Here is a 22,469-nt window from a genome sequence, read left to right as displayed (position 1 = left end):
TTTTAATTTGAAAACTTTTCCGTCCGTAATTCAGTCGATAACTACCGACGGAAAAGTTTCCGTCCGTAATTACAGACAGAATTACAGACGGAAAGTGGTTGTCGGTAATTTCGACCTCAAAATACCGACAGAAATATTCCGTCGGTAAATCTGTTGGTATTTAGCGAATTTTTGGTAGTGTTGGTATAGATTTTTTTAAAAATGTTTTAATTTAAAAATTTATCTTTAAAATTTTATTTTTAAAAGAAACACATCAAAACGATCTAAAAACATAAATAAATTAAAAACTAAAAAAATTAAAAAATATATGATTGGATCACAATGTCAAATACCACCCTAATCTCTTATGATCAAATCTTTATCCCTATTTTGATCTCATCCAGAATTTGTTTTTCCTATTTTACTTATACAATTTTACCTTTCGAATTATGATCATAAATTATTTATATTAGCTTATCCTTGATTCATCATTGTTGTTAAACATTTTATCCCTAAAGATAAGGTAGTGAGGATTACAACTTTATTGTTTAGTTTTATTGTTTATGTACTACTTTCAAAACTTAAATCAAGATGCTTCTTGTCTAAGAAGTAGTATGTATTTGCTGGTAGACATAATCATGATGTTGAATTCATTTATGTTGTGTCAAGAGAGAGCTCAAAGACAAGTAACACAAGACACATGCTTCTGAGTGCTGATTATTTTTTTATAAATTGGTTGGAATGGGTTTATTTGAGTATTTTACTACCTAAAAAAAATATAGACACATGTTGAGCATGCATCATCTACTTGGTCGTCTTTAAACAGCATATGCAATTAATTTCAGCGGCCAAAAAGGCCCTTCCAACGTGGCTTCAGCTTCGTCTCAGTATCTCCTCATTTGATATGTGGCGCGTGCATTGATGAGAGGTCTAATTTGTATCTGGTTTTTTTTTTTTCCTTCTTTTTTTCCTTTTTAATTTTCAATGTTTGTGCCCTGCCACCCGATTTTTCAAGTCAACTCCTATACATCTATGTATTTTTTATTTAGACCCTGATTTTTTTGTTATATTTTTTTGGAACAATTCATTGAATTATATTTTTGTTTCGATTTCATTCTCATTTAATTTTTGGTATGTCTAAGATAATTTTTAAAGTTGTTTTTTTTTCGATTCACCCTCCATAAATTTTTTTCGATTCACCCTCATTGAATTATATATTTTTTTGTGCTGCCATGGTGCCTTGATATTGGAAAAATTATTCCACTCTTTGAACCATTTAGTTGGATCATCACCAGAGTATCTTGGAAATTCAATCTTGAGAACATCTATCTTCCTCCTTAAACTCTTCCCTATAATGACCACTACAGTCAATGGTGTTACTGCTGGATGCGTCTTTAGTCGAAAGCAAGGCCACAAATAGCTTATTGATGACTTCCTTCATATGATGTAACTTGTCATGAAGACTGAGTTCCATTCGACTCACTATTTTGAAGTCCTCCAAGCCTAGCTTCTAAATTTTTAGTTCTTTTTTTGTTGGTTGCCATTGTAAGATATAGTTTGTGATACCAATGATAGGTACAGTCAAAGCAATTATAATTGCTAATTAGATAAAATTCCTCTAGGAGGATGAACCACAGTAATTGACTCTGAATAATCATATTCATTATTGCATAATAAAAGGGTTTAAATACATCAGCATGCTGATATGAGTCTACAATTGATTCCATGAATCCAAGGGAAAGACTTATAAACATTCCATTCTTAGAGTAGAGAAGCAGCAAAGAAAATCTCTACATGATCACAGTTCCAACAGAGAATATTAATTAACTAGAAATCGAAACGTTGCTCAAGTCATAATCAGAGGTGAAGGCGATATGTAGGAGTGGCGCACAGATGATTTGCTCTCGGGGTTGCAAGACCAAACTCCTCAGTCATGTCCAATTCCTCCGGCAACATATTGTTAGGAAGTTCCCAGACAAAGCAATGCACCAGCTGTGCCACAATTTGCCGAACCATGGTTAGTCCCAAATGCATTCCAGGGCAGCCCCTGCGCCCTGACCCAAAGGGGAGAAGCTGGAAATCGCGTCCACGAACATCTATGTTACACCCAGCAAACCTCTCTGGAATAAACTTATTTGCATCAGTCCAAGCACTTTGGTCGCGTCCGATAGCCCAAACGTTTACAATTACACGTGTTTTTTGCGGGATGAGGAAGCCATCTACAGTGCAATCTTCCATTGACTCGTGAGGGATAAGTAGAGGTGCCACTGGATGGAGCCTGAAAGCTTCCTTTATAACCATGTGCAAGTACTCCAAGCCCTCCAAGTCTGATTCTTCCACCATTCTATCCATGCCTATTTTCTCTTCTAGCTCTTTCTGGACTTTCTTCATTACTCTTGGATGCTTGATGAGCTCGGAGAGAGTCCACTCAATTGCTGTGGCTGAGGTGTCCAATGATCCTACAAGCATGTCCTGAAAGAGAAAGATACAGATTTAAAGATAATCAATGTGATTTATGTGCTGCTTACTAACAGTTATTTTAATTCTATTTACCAAGATTATGGCTTTGATGTTGTCTCGACCAATACGATACTCAGTTTCTTCAGATCCCAAGAAGTCCAACATGACATCAACAAAATCTTTGGTTCTGTTTTCATCCTTAAATTGAATGTGCTCATCAATAATCTTCTCAAGGAAGTCATCAAAAACCTTGCCTACGGCCTTCATGCGCTTTGTAAAACCCTGAAGGTCAAGTGGTGCAATTGGAGGGATGTAATCTCCCAAGTTAAAACTTGCTGCTAAACGCATGCCCTCATGAATCACTGGTTTGAACCCCTTCTCATCAAATTCCTTTTCCATGTATTTCTTTCCAAAAACCATCCTACAACTGATGTCAGCGCTTAGAGATGAGACCTTGGCACTAAGATCAACGGCAGCACGCTCACGAGAGGCATCTTTAATGTAGTCAATCAAGAGGTCAAGCTCTTCTTTCCTCGTGGACATGAAAGAATTTATTTTATGGTTGCTAAGCAACTCAAGGGTACACATCTTGCGCACGTTGCGCCAATAAGAGCCATATGGAGCAAATGATAAGTTCTTCTGCTCGTAAGAGAAATGCTTCGCAGCCTCATTTGGTGGCCTACTAGCAAACACGAGGTCATTGGTCTTAAGAATCAATTCGGCAGCCCGAGGCGATGAGACAACTACAGTAGGCACCAAGCCTAACCGCATATACATGATAGGGCCATACTTCTTTGCTAGTTGATGCAAGTCATGGTGAGGGAACTTCCCTAACAGATGTAAGCTACCAAATATAGGAAACCCTATTGGACCAGGGGGTAACTTGCAATCCTTGATCTTTCTTTTGGAAAACCAAGCTCGGAGGAAGGAAGCGAGCGCAATCAAGGCTAGAGCGGTTAATATCCAAGCCATGCTGTGTCTGATTTATTAAGGTTGGTTTCTATGTTCCAGTGGTGAGCTATAGCTAGCTTTTCTTAGTGAAAGCAAACCTAAATCCAACTCTTGCTTCATAAAGAGAAGACGCTACACATAGTCGTAACTAGGGAGATGATGACAGGAAGAAGACAAACTGGGGATAAGTTCAACGTCTTTATTTTTTATTTTGAAGAAAGTGATCAATTTTGAATATCTGAACTCAATTACTTTTCTCAATTTGGTTCCAACAATTCTACTAGTAGGACGAAATCAATCAAGAAAAAGACATCAATGTTAGCATAAAGGTGTGGTTTCTTGCGTGTAAGAGTGGCACACATATAGACACGTGGTAGAATAAAAGCATGTTTATTTTTGTATTTTAAATGCATTTTAAAAAATTATTATTATTATTATTTATTTTAAATTATTTTTTGTTTGGTATTTTCATATTATTTTGATGTGTTAATATTAAAAATAATTTTTTAAAAAAAATTATTTTAATAAATTTTAAAGTAAAAATATTTTGAAAAAACAATCGCTACCACATTTTTAAATACCTTTAAAAACCTTTAGCAGGATATACATTTAGTCATGTTCGAGAAAGTTGAATCAAAACAAATTTAGTGAGATTTTATTATCTAGCCATAGCCAACCACACTTGAATATTCTTTAGTTCCTTTTAAAGCTTAACCAATCTAAGCTTAATCACGTTCGGTAAAGTTGAATCAAAACAAATTTGGTGAGATTTTAAACCACACATGAATATTCTTTAGTTCCTTTTCAAGCTTAACCAATCTAGACTTAGTCATATTTTAGCTTAGCTAATCACACATGAATATTCTTTAGTTCCTTTTCAAGCTTAACCAATCTAGACTTAGTCATATTTTAGCTTAGCTAATCACACTTGAATATTCTTTAGCTTCTTTTCAAGCTTAACCAATCTAGATTGTTTCAAGGTAGCGATATTTTAGCTTCTTTTACTCGAGACCCAATGTTGACTGGGACGGTGCGCTTTTTATTTGTTCTTCTAGTTGTTTTATTTAATTGTTTTAATATTATATTTATTAGAAATAGGTCTGATTTATATCATCAAGTGCTTTTCAAGCAATGTAATCTTCCGCGTATTTTAGAAATCGGTATTTGTATATTGTTACTCCACGAAAATATGAGACTAGTTTTATTGAATTAATTTTTTATTTTTAAAAAATTAAAAATTAAAAAATTAAAATTGAAAAACAAAACACCCCTATTGATTCTTGATTTGAGAAAGAAAGTGTGTGTTTTTAGGGGAAAAAAAGTTATTGGCTGGATAAGATTTCAGTCGTAAAAAGCATTGTTATTGGTACCAATAAATTCCTTTTTATAAGAAATATTCCATTGAGATGTTTTTTAATCTTCATCATGCCTGAAAAAATAAAATGAATCTAGGAAAGTTTTTTGAAATCGAGTTGATTATGCTTGTTAAGATCACTTTTTTTAAAGTTTAAGATTGTAAATGAGTTTCTAAGGTTTTTAGAATGTTTTTTAAGTGTTTTAAAATTAAAATTAATTAAAAAATTGTTTTTTTGATTTTTCAAGTAGTTGGACCTTGATTTTCTAAATTCTATTATGGTTGGAATCTATATTTCTAAATGAAGCGTTGTTTGTTGTTCGTTCTCTAAAACAAGTTCTTTGTTTTTTAAAAGAAATTGTAATTTATCCTTACACGCAAAAAGTATTTAACGGAGACACAGAGGTTTAGGACCTTGGGTTTCTTGTCAAGCACGCTTAGCCTAATAGGCTAGGCTTAGAAGTGAGTCTTTTTTTTCATTATTTATCTTTTTAATTCTTATTCAAACTTCCTTCCTTCTGTGTATTTTTATTTTACATTACTTTTTTAATTTAAATTTTGATTAATACCATTTGTCTTATTTTTTACATTATTCATCATTCATCTAAACAGAAAATGGATTTTAAAAGACAAAATTATTAAAACTATTAAGAGCTATAACGTCCAGGTTATAAATTAGACGGGTTAATTCAAGTTTATTCAGGATGTTATTTTTGTATTTTTAAAAAAACAAAAGAAAAAAATATCATGAATATCATATATTTTAGTTAATTGTACACTTTACGTTCATAATTTTAAAAATTACAGAAAACATCCTATATCAATGCAAAAAATAAATAAATATACCGTGATACATAATATAACAAAAAAACCTCATATATATGATATTGGTTCAGTCCAAACTAGAACATCATTCGGTTATTAGATCATAATTGGAGCTGTAAAACTTGGATTTAGGTCTGGTCTATATAGATGGAAAGCTAAGACATAGGCCTAAAACTTTCATGAGAGTTCAAGATTCAAAAAACCATTTTCAAGTTCAAATTGTAGCAACAACAAAGAAGTCAGAATTTGTCGTGCAGCTTAGACACTGTTCAGTGTTCAACCCATATCTCGAGTTCTAGAAATTTAAATGCATCAATTCTTTTTTAGTTGAAAAGCTGAGATAATTTTCTAGAACTTTCATGAGACTATTAATGCATTTAGGCATCTTAGTTTTCATATCAAGATCATGTTCTTGCTCTCTTTATTTGTATTTTTATAATGCTTAAGTTTTGTTTGTATTAATCTCTTAGTTAACTTATATCTTATTTATTTTATTATCTTGTTTATTTATATTTCTCTCTTTCATTATGTTTAGTTAAGTTTAAAATATCAAAGTGAAAAGGTTGCACTAATGGTGTAAAAATAAGTATAGTATAAACTCAACATAGACTTTAATGTTTGATACTAACATGTTTTGTATTTGTTATTCTGTTCACTTTTAATATTTTGCTTGTTAAATGGTTAATTTAGATTTATGTTGTATAATCCTTGGTATAATAAATATTTGGCACTTTCATAGCTCAACCATATGGTATAACTGACACCTATGCTATAAAAGGAACTTGATTTGTTGTTAACATAAGTTATAATCATGAATACCTGACAACATTTACAAGTATTAACATTATTCGAATAAGATAACTAATCTAATCATGTTAATAATTTATAATCCGATTAAAACCTCATTTGTGTGTGGTTTCCAGTTGAGTAATAAAAAGAGTTTATATTATACTTGTTTAAAATATCATTAGTGGATCCTCTAACCTTGACAATTATTTTATTCTTGTTAAATCCTTACATCACTATCACATCTCAAAACTCTCTTCAACTCCTTTTCTATTATTATATATTTCTTTATTTGTAATTTAAATAGTTAACCTCCCTGTAGTTCAACTCTAATTTTATCGGGTTATTTATTACTTAACACTTCTACACTTTAGAGAAGAAATCAAATCTTTTGATCGTGTCAATTACTGATCTCATAGTTAAATACTAATACTGTATTTTTGACTTCAAACAATGGCACAAAAAGCCCATGTAGACTAAGATTTCGCTTCTCTGCCATTAATCGAATGGAAATTGAACAATTTAATATTGAACCAGATATGAATTCAACGGATCAAGTATAATCCTTTTCAATTTATACATAAATGTAAATACCAACAGAAATGCAAATGGAAAGAGGAAGATGTCTTTATTGATCGTGATCGGTTATTGAATGATGACCAAGAAACATCAAGATCAATTATCCGTGAGATTATTGGTGATTTGAATATCCCTGCCAGGGCATTCATGATTGACAAGATATTAACTTGTGCTCGGCAAATGGCTATGGATAATCTTTACTTGAGTCGTAAGGTTTTGTATAGGAGGGTAAAATTGATGTCCCAGCGGGTTTTGATTCTTCAGATGATGATATTGGGGCTGAGTTAAACTTAGCGCTGCTACTAAATCATCCAATGAGGCTTTGGAGGTTATTAAAGTTGAAGAAGGCTATGCTAAGCAGCCGTGTGCAGTTTGCTTGGAGGAACTTTTGATTGGTGGTGAAGCAATTATGTTGCTTGTGGTTGGAGGCACGATCATCTGGTAGGTCCGATAGAAATGGGGTGTACGAGACTCTCTAACACTACACCTGAGAACTTGTGGGCAACTCATGGTGTTTTGATTGTTGGATGCTCGCAATAGATTTTGAGCACTCAAACTCTAAAGTTCACGGATGTTAGACCAACGAGTACACACTTAGGCAACCTATCTTAATAAAAAATATAAATAACTCACTGCTAATTATGATGAACTCTGCCGATTGGTAATGGAAATGAGATCACAGATGGGTGGTACATGTATACCTCCTAATTGGCCTCACGGTCCCACCAACAACCAGCCTTCTTCTCCTTCTCTAGCGTCACCTCTATTTTAGATTTATTATATTTGAACGTACATTTTTAATAAATATTTTATTTTTATATTATTTTAATTATTTTTCTACTTATATTCAATATATTTTAAAAATATTACTGACGAGGTTACAAACGAAACAACTCTATCAGTATATTCCAGAGAGAGTTAGAAAAGAATTGTTGTAAATGTCACTGCTACTGTTAACTCACCAACGAAATTACAGATGGTGTTTTATCAGTGATATGTTATATTTATCGATGGATATACCAACGGATAAATAAAAATACCATTGACAATACATACAGTTTTCATGTTGGTGATATGTTAATTTTACCGATGGAGATACCGACGAAGTGAAGAACATAATTTATTTATTTTTTTTGCACGCTTTGTCCGTCTGTAAATCCATTAGTATATATATTACTGACAGACCATAAATTACTGACAAGAGTTTTTTCGACAGACTGTTTCTGTCTATGAGCCCGTCAGTAATATACATACCGACAGACTATGAGTACAAATGCTCGGCAAATGGCTATGGATAATCTTTACTTGAGTCGTAAGGTTTTGTACATGAGGGTAAAATTGATGTCCCAGCGGGTTTTGAGTCTTCACAAGATGAAATTGGGGCTGAGTTAAACTTAGCGCCTGCTACTAAATCATCCAATGAGGCTTTGGAGGTTATTAAAGTTGAACAAGGCTATGCTAAGCAGCCGTGTGCAGTTTGCTTCGAGGAACTTTTGATTGGTGGTAAAGCAATTCTGTTGCCTTGTTCCCATGTTTATCACTGTGGGTGCATTCGTAAATGGTTTAAAATGATTAATTGATTCATGAATGGTTAATTTTGTTCCCATGTTTTTCCTGAACGATTAGGGTTTGTAATCTCTTATAAGTTTTAGAATTTATTAGTTCAAGAATGAGAGATCTTGAAGTTCAATCTGATTTGATTGAACTGAGGGACGAAACCTTGGCACTCAGATCGACAGCAACTCGTTCCTGTGCTGCTTCTTGAATGTACTTAATCAACAGATCAAGCTCCTCCATTCTCATTGGCTTGAAAGACGTAATTTTCAAGCTACTAAGCAACTCTACTGTGCACATCTTACGTATGTTGCGCCAATACGAACCGTATTGTGCAAAAGCCATGCCTTTTTGTCCATAAGAGATGTACCTTGCAGACTCGTGAGGTGGTCTACCAGCAAAAACAAGGTCATGGGTCTTAAGAAATAATTCGGCAGCTTCAGGCGAAGAGACAACAATGGTCGGCACCAGGCCTAACCGCAAATGCATGATGGGGCCATATTTTTGAGCAAGCTGATGAAGAGCTCGATGAGGAAACTTCCCTAACAAATGAAGACTTCCAAAAATTGGAAACCCTCTTGGACCAGGCGGTAGTCTCTTATTCTTGGTGCTTAACCATTGGAGCAGAAAGATAAGTGCAACAAAGGCTAGAGAAGTCCAAATCCAAGCCATGGATGTGATTCTATAGCTTGCTGTTCTTGAAGTGTATAAAATCTCTACCCTTTTATTTACTTGGATATTGTGACTTAGGAATTGAAAGCCTGAAGGAAAAACAAACAGAAGAGGTAAGTTCAACGTTGTTGTTGTTTGTTGTTTTACAACAACATATTAACTCTTCAAAGTATTTTTTACTTGAAAATATATTAAAATAATAAATTTTTTATTTTTTAAAATTTATTTTTGACATCAACATATCAAAAGATTTAAAATTATAAAAAATAATTTAAAATAAATGAAAAATATTTAAAAATATTTTTTTAACGAAAAACATACTAACTCTTCAATTTGGATTTCGAACAACATGTTACTTAGGATAGCATAAATTATCCAATTTTAATGCACCGAAAGTTGACCAACAATTAAAAACGGTGCGCACCATTTCTTTCTGTGGAGAAGGATGGGATGCCCAGCCAACAATAAATAGGTTAGGTTGCATCTCATGCCTTTCAAAACACGCCATTTAGGAGAGACAAAGGAGAGTAATATCCAATGAAATTATATGAGGTATTTGTCAGAGAAGCTCTACAATGTTTACTTTTATTAGAAGAGAAATTATTAATTGTTTTCTATTAATAAAATATTATTGTAATTTTTATTTTATATAGTAAAAATTTTCTCATACCACATAAATTCTTATATGTAGTATTATTTATTTTCCTTGTTATCTTAGAGTTGTGTATTTTATATAGCATGCCGGCATTAGAGACTAAAATTAAGTGCAAAGTAACAAAAGTGCCGTAAGCTTTTGGTATTCTAGATTTGTCAGAAGCTAACCATTTCTTCTTTCTTTGTTTAGGTTAAATTAAATTGATGTTCATGTAATTTATATTATTTGGGCTTCCTGGATTTTACTTTCTCTTTACATCTTATCCTCCGTGCCTTATAGCATTATGGTAGGTCTGGTATCTTTTATGGATTTTATTTACCAATAACAGGTCTCATTGATGATTTTTTTTAATTTTTTTTTGTGTTTGCGCCCAAATTTCTATTTCTTTTTTATTTATGTCCTACTTTTTTGTTATAATTCATTGAATTATATTTTTCTTTTCATTTCATCCTCATTTAATTTTTTATCTTGTCAAATTCAATCCATATTTTTTTTATTGTTATTTTTTCTTGAGATTCACCCTTGGTAAATTTTTTTCATAATAGATTTCATTCTCTTTCTTTTGATTGTTTTTTTTGCTTTGCAAAATTTTTAAAAGCAGTAATTTTTTACTCGATTTAATTTTTCAACGTGTAATTGGTTTGAGTTTAAGCTTGGTTAAACCCGTGTTTAAGACTTCACTAGTTACAAGCTTTGAAAAACAACATAACTTCATGAGGTTTGTCTAATATTGTATTAGTTTTTTTATCATTTTTTTTAATTTAATATAGTGACATATACTTTGAATAATTGTTGCCAAATATTTTTTTATAGTTTATTTGTTATCATTGTTTTTAGTTTAAATTAAATTAGTGGACTACCCGATTTTATTAAATCACATTGTTTTAAGTTCTCGTATTTCTTTATAAATATTACTGTTATCTAAACATCTTTTCTTTTTGATGGACCCGCGGCGCAGCACATCAGTGATCTATTGATATGCTAATATTTCTTTATTAGTATATCAATAGAAAAAATATCTCGCCCTCATTTTTTGCAACAAAAAAAAGAATGACATCACCACATTCCCGGCAACTGCCACCGCTTCATCCGTATTTGTATGCTCAAATTCGTGAACCAAAAAAGACGTTTGCATCCGAGCCCCTGATCTCTCTTAAATTTTATATGATCCCCCTTTCTCTACGAAAATGGAAAAACCCTCCTCTTATGCTGATATGATAAAATCCCCACCCGTCTGTTCTCTACAACTCTCAACACTCCATTCCTCTTCATTTACCCATGACTGTTCTCAAATTTACTATCCCACTTCGCACGCATCACTTGAAATTAAATGAAAGGTAAATGTTCAGATGGGTGCCGAAACAACGGTGGTATGTAGCCGATAATGGTTGTTGTTATTCAAAGTTGATATCAGTTATGGGAAAGAAAGGTCAAACCCAGATGGCTATGTGGCTCTTTATTTGAGATGCGTAACAGGGGTTGGATTTGACTTGTCAGAAGTCCGACTGCAGCAAATCCCCATCAAAAGAATTGTATCTTCGTTGAATCAACAATGACTTTGATGATCAAAGATTGACGTATAGAGGGCAGATGGGCTAAACCAGTTTGGTTGATTTTGAGGACCTGTTTATGAACTGGTGACTGTCTCGAATCTGAGGTCCCTACAACCAAGTTTGGATAGTCGTCAGCTTTAATTGAGAAGAAAAGGCCCAACCCACCAGAACCAGCAGCTCTGGACTGGGCTTAAGAGCATGTTTATCATTGCCTTAAACTATTTTTTTTTTTTATATAAATTAATATTTTTATTGTTTGGTTGCTGATCAAAAGATTAATATCATGTTTGATTTTGCCCTCGAAACTCAGCGCTTTCCTTGTAATTGTAGGGGGCAAAATCATCAGTGTAGTGTAGCAATCCATAATATACCGAGCCTTGATTTGAATCACTACGTACCAAATGTAGCAATCTATTTAATCGAACAGCAACATAATTAGACTCAACAGTCAATTCTAAGAAAACTGATAGATTGTGAACTTGGAATCCCTTGTGGTGGTCCAATTGTTGCCGTATTCTGAACTTGCTCCAAGCAATCGTAGACCTCAACAAGTAAAAGGCCTTCAACACGCTGAACGAAAATTAGGCCTAGCTTTCATCCTTTTCTTGCTAATATCTAACAGCGTTTATATTACCTCTGCATTTGCATTATGATATCTTTTCAAACAACAAAAAAGGAACTTTCATTTTGTGAGACAGTGGCTTTGATTGACACGAAATGCAGTGGATAGCAGGGGAATACATGGACGCAAGTACAAGCTCCTAATTGATCCAGAGAAATACAAATGCTTGATACATGAAAGCAATTTGAAGGCTGATGCATCTTTCGGTAACAAACCTGAACCTCTCTGTCCTCGGTGACCTTGTTTCCCCGCATAGCTGCAAATATACCACTTGCTAGAGACACAACTATGCTGAAAAATTTGTGGTTGCCATGCAGAACCAGCTGTTAACAGAGGCAATAGTACCCAGAAAAAATGAAGCATCTGATTTCGAAAACAAATTTAAAGCCTTCTACATAATGAGATAACATCAATAATTTACGAGAATGATATAATATATGATAAATGACCATCAGTTAAATGTCCAGGAGAGGTGATGTAAGGGTTCTGAACGGTCAAATGCGAATCTTTTACTATTGAACCACATGAAAAGCCTTGCATATATATATATATATATATAGATTAGTTGGATAGGTCAAGCTCTGCAAGAAAGGAATAAATTTCTTTTTTCCTCCTTTTCAAATAATTTTGAACATGCTCTAAACTTCATTGTTTGCTGAAGGGTTATATGCATTTCAAAGTATTTTTGGTACACTGCAAGCTAATGTGCTTGCTATTTGACCCAAAATAGAAAATTTTAGAAGTAGAATTCCTTTAACATGTCGCAGACATCTCCCACCAGCACGCTAAATTATTTCATCATGTAACTTGACGTGATAAAGGCAAGCCCTCCTGAGATCCTTGATGTAACTTTCTCTGCTACTTTCTCACTTTAACATATGAGGTAGCTTGGGGCTACAAGGGGAGGGGAAGAATGGGGAAAACGGCATTCAAGCTAGGATTATAATGGTCCTTCGATATCTACTCGATCATTGTTGGGAAACCTTCTGAGTGTACACAAAAATGCCTTTTCAAGATACTACATGCCCTAAAAAAGTAACTTCTTTTAATCAGAAGTCACATTTATCCAACTTGACATACAACTAGCGGCTCCTTAGAGTTTGTAGTGTCTGTCTCACGTGCTGTTCATGTTCCTTATAGGATTTGAAGTAAACCAAGATGTCCTCGATGAATACGACAACAAACTTATCAAGGTATGGTTGGAATACTCGGTTTATTAAATCCATAAAAGTACTGGAGCATTAGTTAATTCAAAGGGTAGCACCAAGAATTCAAAGTGTCCGTAGCGAGTTCTAAAGGCTGTTTTTGGCACATCTTGCCCTTTGATTCGCATCTGGTAGTATCCTGATCTTAAATAAATCTTTGAGAATACTTTAGTACCCTTTAACTGATCTAACAAATCATATATTCGTGGAAGCAGATATTTGTTCTTTACCGTCACTTTATTCAGCTGACGGTAATCTATACAAAGCCTCAATGTTCCATCTTTCTTCTTCACAAATAATATGGGTGCTCCCCAAGGTTAGTTGCTTAGTCGTATGAGCCCTTTATCTAAAAGCTTCTGCAATTGAATTTTCAACTCATCTAATTCTTTTGGGGCCATTTTATACGGTAGTTGGGCTATAGGAGACACCTCAGGCAATATGTTGATGGTGACTTCAACTTCTCTTTCTAGGGGTAGTCCTGGCAATTCTTCCGGAAATACTTTTGGAAATTCCCTCACAATTAGAATGTCAGACAGTCCTTTTTTACTTTTTTTTTTAATTTAACACATAGGCAAGGTATGTTGTACAACCTTTCTTTAGTAGTTTTCTTGCAACTATACCCGAGATTATATTTGTAAAGTTGGAAATTCTCTCCCCCTTGAAGACCATTGTTTCACCCTTATCCCCTTGAAAGGTTACTGTTTTTGTAAAGCAGTCTAGACGAGCCTTATTTTTTCCCAACCAATTCATACCTAGAATTATATCAAAATCACATAATTCTAGGGGTATTAAATCTTCTTCTAGTTTACACCCACTAATGTTAATTCCCACCCCTTCAAATGCAACATATGCTTCCACAGTTTCACCTAAAGGTGTCCCAATAATAAATTCTTTTTCTACCCTTTTTGTTTCCTTACTCAATTTGGTTACATTTTTATTTGCTATAAAAGATTTGATTGGTAAGGATCCCAACCATTGGTTCAAAGTAGCCTCCCTGAGTTGTCAAATCTGCAGGAAAAGGCTGCCTGAGTTGACCTCTTCACATCGTCGCCGGTGTCGCCGTGTTGTCATTCATCCTGAAACATTCACATGGAATTGTAGAGGAACTACAAGGGATCCGTTTCGTGCAAGTTTTGTTCGATTTTATGGAGAAATCAAGCATTAAATGCACCTGCAAAGTAGGTATCCTAGCAGTTTCTTTCGGGTAAAAGAATAAGACAATGAATAGTGACAAGACGACGCGTCGTCTGGTCCTTTTTTTCTTAATGTAAAACGGCGCCGTTTTGGATTGAATTAGGGATTTAAACTGATTTTTAATTTAGTCCTCTAGCTTTCAATTTCTTCCAATTGAACCCCTAATTGACCATAAACTTTTGATTTAATATAATTAGGCCCCTGCAGAACTTCAACTTCAGCCCCGTATTTACGCGTCTTTTGCAATATGGTTCTTGGTCTCGGATTTATGTAATTTAACCCCTAATTGACCATTAAACTTTCAATTTCTTCAATTTCACCACCGATTTTTGTCAATTAAGCCCCTAAAATCTAGCGTCTTTTGCAGATTGGTCCTTGGCTGTCAATTGCTTCAATTTAACCTCTAATTGACCCCAAAACTTCAATTTTCTTGCAATTTGGCCTCTAATTTCAATCAATTAACTTGGTAAAAATTAAATTTGGTCTCTTAAAATTCCAATCTCCTCAATTAAGCCTAAATTAGGCTCCCAAACTTAATTTTTCATCAATTAAGCCCCAAATAAAATTAATTTGACCCATTTAAAGTATAATTAAGTCCTTGCACTTAATTAAATCCTTCAATTGAACCCAAATTAATTCTTAAACATAATTAAAATTCAATTTGGCCCATAATTAAATCAAATTGGCCTATTAAAAATTTAATTATGTTCTTGGACTTAATTTTTATGCAAATTCATCCAATAAGCATTTAATTTGACCTTGAATTTGCATTTGTTTCTCTATTTTTTGGCATAATGGGGTACAATTAAATCTTTAATTTCCTCCAAAATTGCAGCTTGATATTTTTCTATTTTTGTAGTCCTCCTTGATCTACTTTCTCCACATTGTCAGCCTTTATTTTATTTTTTTATTTTTTTTATTTTGAAAAAAAATGAATTTTGGGGGATAACACATAATTGGGTTATGACACTTAAGGTGGGGGGATTGTAACATCCCACATCGAAAGAAGAGTGTCCAGAGCCAACTTAAGGTAGTTGATACCTAACCTTGCAAGATGCGTTTTGGGGCCTGTGGGCTGCCAGGAACAAAACCGTAAGAAGTGGAAGTCGGGTTGGGCTGAGCTATAGCAGATAATATTCTGCAAGCGGGAGTGGGTCGAGCCTTACATTGATAAAGCTTCATCAAAATCTTCACAATCAACTGGTCCGAAACGAGCCCAATGTTCTTCCTCAAAAACCTCCCATGTCAATTCTCTCCATTTTTCTATGTAGGCACGGCGTAGCTATTGCCACCATTGATTAGCTTCACCTGCGAGGTGGAATGATGCCAATGACACTTTTTGTGCTACCATGGTGCCTTGGTATTCGAAAAATTGTTCCACTTTATTGAACCATTCAGTTGGATCATCACCAAAGTATCTTGGAAATTCAAGCAACTTAGATGAGAACATTTGTCTTCCTCCTTCTGCAGACTCCTTAAACTCTTCCTTATTGTGGCGAGAATGACCACTACGGTCGTTGGTGTTACTGCTGGATGGGTCTTTAGTTGAGAGCAAGGCCACAGATAGCTTATTGATGACTTCCTCCATGTGATGTAACTTGTCATTAAGACCGAGTTCCATCCGACTCACACTATCTTGAAGTCCTCCAAGCTCAACTTCTAAATTTTCAATTCTTTTTTTGTTGGTTGCCATTGTAAGATATAATTGTCATACCAATGATAGCTCCCAGTCAAAGCTATTACAATTGCTAATTAGATAAAATTCCTCTCAGGGTGAGGATGAACCACAATAATTTACTCTAACTAATCATACTCATTACTGTATAATGAAAGGGTTTAAATACTTAAAACAAGGAATTCAAATAGCTACGGTTAACAAAATAATAGCTAATAGCTATGGACCAAGCCTTCCAATGGAATGATACCAGCAAATCCTCATCATGCAACTGGTGTTTTCTCCACATCCCCTGCATATGGCACGTTTCTCCCCCTGCATGAGGCACGTCTCTTGCATGATTCATGTCATAAACCATAGATTCTTGATAGGAACACGTAGTGACCTTCTTGGTGGTGTATCAAAAGAGCTATAGACATTCCATTCTTAGAGTAGAGAAGCAGCAAAGACAATCCTTACATGATCCCACTTCCAACAGAGAATATTAATTAACTAGAAATCGAAACATTGCTGAAGTCATAATCAGAGGTGAAGGCGATAAGTAGGAGTGGCGCAAAGATGGTTTGCTCTCGGGGTTACAAGACCAAACGCCTCAGTCATGTCCAATTCCTCCGGCAACATATTGTTAGGAAGCTCCCAATCAAAGCAATGCACCAGCTGTGCCACAATTTGCAGAACCATGGTTAGTCCCAAATGCATTCCAGGGCAGCCCCTGCGCCCAGCCCCGAAGGGGAGAAGCTGGAAATCGCGTCCAAGAACATCTATGTTACTCCCAGCAAACCTCTCTGGAATAAACTTATTTGCATCAGTCCAAGCACTTTGGTCGCGTCCAATAGCCCAAACGTTTACAATAACACGTGTTTTTTGCGGGATGAGGAAGCCATCTATAGTGCAATCTTCCATTGACTCGTGAGGGATAAGTAGAGGTGCCACTGGATGGAGCCTGAAAGCTTCCTTTATAACCATGTGCAAGTTCTCCAAGCCCTCCAAGTCTGATTCTTCCACCATTCTATCCATGCCTATTTTCTCTTCCAGCTCTTTCTGGACTTTCTTCATTACTCTTGGATGCTTGATGAGCTCGGAGAGAGTCCACTCAATTGCTGTGGCTGAGGTGTCCATTGAGCCTACAAGCATGTCCTGAAAGAGAAAGGTACAGATTTAAGGATAATCATGTGATTTATGTGCTTCTTACTAACAGTTATTTTAATTCTATGCATTCTTACCATGATTATGGCTTTGATGTTGTCTCGACCAATACGATACTCAGTTTCTTCGGATCCCAAGAAGTCCAACATGACATCAACAAAATCTTTGGTTCTGTTTTCATCCTTGAATTGAATGTGCTCATCAATAATCTTCTCAAAGAAGTCATCAAAAACCTTGCCTACGGCCTTCATGCGCTTTGTAAGACCCTGAAGGTCAAGTGGCACAATTGGAGGGATGTAATCGCCGAAGTTAAAACTTGCTGCTAAACGCATGCCCTCATGAATCACTGGTTTGAACCCCTTCTCATCAAATTCCTTTTCCATGTATTTCTTTCCAAAAACCATCCTACAACTGATGTCAGCGCTTAGAGATGAGAACTTGGCACTAAGATCAACAGCAACACGCTCACGAGAAGCATCTTTAATGTAGTCAATCAAGAGGTCAAGCTCTTCTTTCCTCGAGGACATGAAAGAATTTATTTTATGGTTGCTAAGCAACTCAAGGGTACACATCTTGCGCACGTTGCGCCAATAAGAGCCATATGGAGCAAATGATAAGCTCTTCTGCTCGTAAGAGATATGCTTCGCAGCCTCATTTGGTGGCGCCTATTAGCAAACACGAGGTCATGGGTCTTAAGAATCAATTCGGCAGCCCGAGGCATCGAGACAACTACAGTAGGCACCAAGCCTAACCGCATATACATGATAGGGCCATACTTGTTTGCTAGTTGATGCAAGTCTTGGTGAGGGAACTTCCCTAGCAAATGTAAGCTACCAAATATAGGAAACCCTATTGGACCAGGGGGTAACTTGCAATCCTTGATCTTTCTTTTCGACAGCCAAGCTCGGAGGAAGAAAGCGAGCGCAATCAAGGCTAGAGTGGTTAATATCCAAGCCATGCTGTTTCTGATTTATTAAGGTTGGGTTCTATGTGCCAGTGGTGAGCTATAGCTAGCTTTTCTTAGTGAAAGCAAACCTAAATCCAACTCTTGCTTCATAAAGAGAAGACGGTACACATAGTCGTAACTAGGGAGATCGATGATAACAGGAAGAAGACCAACTGGGGATAAGTTCAATGTCTTTGTTTGTATCGCTTCTTGTTTTTTATTTTGAAGAAAGGGATCAATTGTGGATATCTGAACTCATTTACTTGTCTCAATTTGGTTCCACCAATTCTACTAGTAGGAGGAAATCAATCAAGAAAAAGACATCAATATTGTTAGTATAAAGGTGTGGTTTCTTGTGTGTAAGAGTGGGACACATACACATGGGATAATTTGTTTATGTATTTTAAAAGTGTATTAAAAAAGATTTAAATTTTTTTATTTTTTTTATTTTAAATTAATATTTTTTGGTGTTTTCATATTATTTTAATATGCTCATATAAAAAATAATTTTTAAAAAATATATATTATTTTAATATATTTTTAAATATAAAATATTTTGAAAAACAATCACTACTATACTATCGAATATTCTCAAAAACCTTTAGCGGGATCTACAGTTAGTCATGTTAGGGAAAGTTGAAGCAAAACAAATTTAGTGAGATTTTATTATCTAGCCATAGCCAAACCACAATTGAATATTCTTTAATTTGTTTTCAAGTTTAACCAATCTAGACTGTTTCAAGGCAGTGATATTTTAGCTTCTTCTAGTCTATAAAATTTGTTTGTAGGGCTAATCTTATCTCTAATGGAAGATTCTATTAAGAAGAGTTAAATTTGTTTTTTCTTTTTCTTTTGTTTTATTTTTAATCATATCCTACCAAGTGAAAAAAACAGATTGAGACCCAAAAATTATTATAACAAGCTTAATCCTGAAAATTATTGCTAGTGCGCTTGTCGTGATTTAGTATTTTACAGGCAATCCTTAATTTATAAAAACCTAACAGACATTTTTAATCACTGTTGATGGATGAAGATTTATCAAAACATTTTTAATATTTAATTGAAAGATATTTACTTTTAGCATAAGCCCATAATAATCATGAATCCAATTAATAGGCTCATCTCTAACACCTTGTGGGCTCGGACTGCATACCTGAGCCCAGCACCTTGTTGTGCGCTTGAGCGCACAATGCGAGTCCAATGTTGAGCGCAAGTGCAACATCTTTTGTACTCGAGTGGTGCTCCCGAGCCCAATTCCAAGGGTTGTGCCCGGTCATTTTGGGTTATTATCTGTTTTTTCAGCCCATTAACATGGCCTGGTTTTCTTGGACCTAGTGAGTGTCTTAAACTCATTTTACTTCTTCCTTCATTAATGCACGTGAAAAATATATCTTCTCTTATTAATGCATGTGTAAAAGATATTTATTTCTTATAAATATTATCATTGTAAATTTATTCTCCAACTCCTCCACTCAAGAAGAAGTCAAAGTTCAAGAGTTATAAATACCTCTTAAACTATCTAGGTAAAAGGTTTAAGACTTTACATTCAAAAAACATATATATCCAACACAAAAATCACTTTGTTTTTAGAATTTAAGGCTCTCAAGCATATTTATTACTCCTTTTCTCTATAAGATTATCTATTTTACCATCAGAGGATACTTAAATCCCCCAAAATAGAACTTTTTATAGGTATCCAGAGGCATTTATGATCAAAGGATAATTTCCTTCACTTTGAAAAAAAAGAGTCATTTGAATGTACATTTGATTAACATATAATTCAACCACCAAAAAACTTTATTCCAAAGCATATCGGATTTTTAAACATCATCAATTGGCATCATTTGTTGGGAAACAATTAAAAAAAATAATCAATTTTTTTTTCTTTTTTAATTGATTTTTTTTTAATTTCACCTTCCAACAACTCATACCCCGGATCCAGGTTTGGTAGATTGACAAGGGATGACACGGTTTATTTTTTTGGGTCCTTTTTATTATTGTTTTTTTTTAATTTCACATTCCAACAACTCTTTTTTTTTATTTAGTTTTTTCTTTATAATATTAGGTTGTTTGGGAATTGGGTTTTATAATGTTTTTTTCTATTTTCTTTTGGTTGTATTATACCTATCTCATGGATTTATTTTTTTCTCTTGATTTCAACATTCAACATTAAATTTGTTGAAAGTGGAGTTTTATAATTTATTTATTTTATTTTTATAAAATTATCCTGATCTCATGATCTAAATTAAATTATGGGTTTAGTAGATTATGGGTTTGGCTCTATAATCTTTGTTTCTAATTCCTTAATCCCATTTTTATTTCTTTCTCGTCATCTTACTAGCAATTTCTTGGTCAGTCACCGTACTTGCTAATTTCTTTATTTAATATTCAATAGTCTAAATTAAATTATGGGTTTAGTATATTATGGGTTTAGTATTTATTTCTTGGCTTACACTCTAACCGGTTATTGCGATTCTCTTTCTCGATTTGATTATGACCAGCATACAGTGAAAAGAAAAATATTATGGTTTCTTTATCTTAAAATGACAGCTGAATTGTAAAAAAATATATATGATTTAATAAACTCTAAATATCAATACTTCTTTTTTTTTAATCTAATAAAAAAATAACATACACTATTGTTTAAAACAAACCTATTAAAAAAAAACTAAATCAAATAAAAAAAAACTGATGAGGCTAAGTCAATTATGGTAGACCAAGACTCAGTATACTGTAAATTGCTACAGTTCAATTATGGTTTTGCTCTCCATGGTACTAGTCAAGGAAGTGCAAGTTGAGGCGCAAGTTAATCTTTTCACGAGATGTGATTAACATTATTAAATTTATCGAGGCTAAATTACTCTTTTTATTTTTATTTTTTTCACAATAAAAATATTTAATTATCCTTAAAATACAAAAAAAAAATAGCTTAGGATCTAGAGGCATCTGAATCCTTCATTTAAAAAAAACTGTTAAATAATTAAATTACTTTTAAAAACAAAAAAAAAATTACCACACAGAGAACTTGCAGGCATTAATAATAATGATGCTCGACCCGGTCTATGATTTTACACTAAACTGCTGGACCATCAGTCTATGATTTTAACTTGGCATATGATGATGTTTCTCTAATCACGGTGAGACAGTAAGCCAAACTGGGCTCAATATTAATATTATTTGTCCTCTCTCTTGTATATTTTTCTCACATTTAATTCAGAATTCAGGGCCATAAAAAATCCATCCATGTCTTCCTTCAGTATTATGTAATACTGGATAAGATTTTTTAATGTTTTTACATCATTTTTATTATTTGTTTATATTAAAAATAATTTTTTAAAAATAAAAAATATTATTTTAATATATTTTTAAATAAAAAATATTTTAAAAAATAATCACAACTAAACTTTCAAACACTTGCTAACTTAACATACTCGTGTTTGGCGTTGAAATTAGACAACCTTCATCTTTTAACTATTTTATTTTCGGTTAAAAGGTGAATTGATTCCTCTTTATCGATAGCGTTCTTCTGTTAATTAATCAATTAAGCCAATGCCAAACATTAGCCAAAAACCTACAGAATTTTTTATTTTTTTTTATGACTAAATTCTCGATCGTAAATTCCACCAGTATGTAAAGGAAGCATGTGTTAATCCTGCTCAAATCAATATAGAGCATGTCTAGCCTAAAATCATGGAAAATATTTTGTCATTAATTCTGGTTTTAAGAGCTGATTCTAAGCTTAAATTATATAGCTGTAAATTATAACGGTAGCATAGAATTAGCTTCATCATCTACAGGTTTCCTATCTTACACTCTCAATTGCTCTGTATATAACACAGACCTTCTATCAAATAAAGCAAGAGGGAAATTTTATTCATTGCAATCACAAGATGTATCTGCTTCTATTAAATGGTATCAGAGCTGTCAATCTCTAACGAGTCACAGATCCAAATCGCCACCATGAGCTCCTCCGATCAAAATCTAAATTTTACTCTCAACACCCAACCTCCTTCCGCATAAGATAAGCCATTAATTGCCCTCAACATCACAGCACAAATCAATGAAAAGCTTACTCCCTCCACCTTCCCTCAATGGCGTGCACAATTTGAAGCTCTCCTCATTGGTTATGATCTACTTGACTACGTCGAAGGCACCATTCCGTGTCCCTCATCTGCAGGTATAGCAGTTGATGAGCTGCACAAGACCCACTGGGTTCGACAGGATAAGCTTATCCTGAGTGTTATTTTAGCCTCCACATCTCCTTCAATTACTCCACTTATTGCTGCAGCAAAGACTTCCCATGAAGCTTGGAA

General features: G+C 34.1%; 2 protein-coding genes and 1 pseudogene across 2 annotated transcripts; all 3 read right to left on the bottom strand.

Annotated features, from left to right (window-relative positions):
• Positions 1 to 1,619: 1,619 nt before the first annotated feature.
• LOC133673032 (cytochrome P450 71AU50-like) lies at positions 1,620 to 3,566 on the bottom strand. Its single transcript, XM_062093632.1, has 2 exons — positions 2,533 to 3,566; positions 1,620 to 2,451 (listed from the first exon to the last, which is right to left on the bottom strand). Exons 1-2 carry the CDS (start codon positions 3,409 to 3,411, stop codon positions 1,837 to 1,839), a joined length of 1,494 nt encoding a protein of 497 aa, XP_061949616.1. The 5' UTR covers positions 3,412 to 3,566; the 3' UTR covers positions 1,620 to 1,836.
• A 5,054-nt stretch (positions 3,567 to 8,620) lies between these two features.
• LOC133673321 (cytochrome P450 71AU50-like) lies at positions 8,621 to 9,240 on the bottom strand. The gene has a single exon (XM_062094057.1). The coding sequence runs from the start codon at positions 9,158 to 9,160 to the stop codon at positions 8,621 to 8,623; it is 540 nt and encodes a 179-aa protein (XP_061950041.1). The 5' UTR covers positions 9,161 to 9,240.
• Positions 9,241 to 16,586: 7,346 nt separating this feature from the next.
• LOC133672420 (cytochrome P450 71AU50-like) lies at positions 16,587 to 18,168 on the bottom strand (annotated as a pseudogene).
• Positions 18,169 to 22,469: the final 4,301 nt, after the last annotated feature.

This window comes from Populus nigra, chromosome 14, assembly GCF_951802175.1.
Source record: "Populus nigra chromosome 14, ddPopNigr1.1, whole genome shotgun sequence".
NCBI classification, from domain to species: Eukaryota; Viridiplantae; Streptophyta; class Magnoliopsida; order Malpighiales; family Salicaceae; genus Populus; species Populus nigra.
This window is presented reverse-complemented; position numbering and strand designations above follow the sequence as displayed.

Coding starts and splice junctions, on each gene's coding strand:
- LOC133673032 (XM_062093632.1), bottom strand. CDS start 3,411: ATGGCTTGGATATTAACCGCTCTAGCCTTGATTGCGCTCGCTTCCTTC. Junction 2,452..2,532: donor ACATCAAAGCCATAATCTTG/GTAAATAGAATT, acceptor TTTCTCTTTCAG/GACATGCTTGTAGGATCATT.
- LOC133673321 (XM_062094057.1), bottom strand. CDS start 9,160: ATGGCTTGGATTTGGACTTCTCTAGCCTTTGTTGCACTTATCTTTCTG.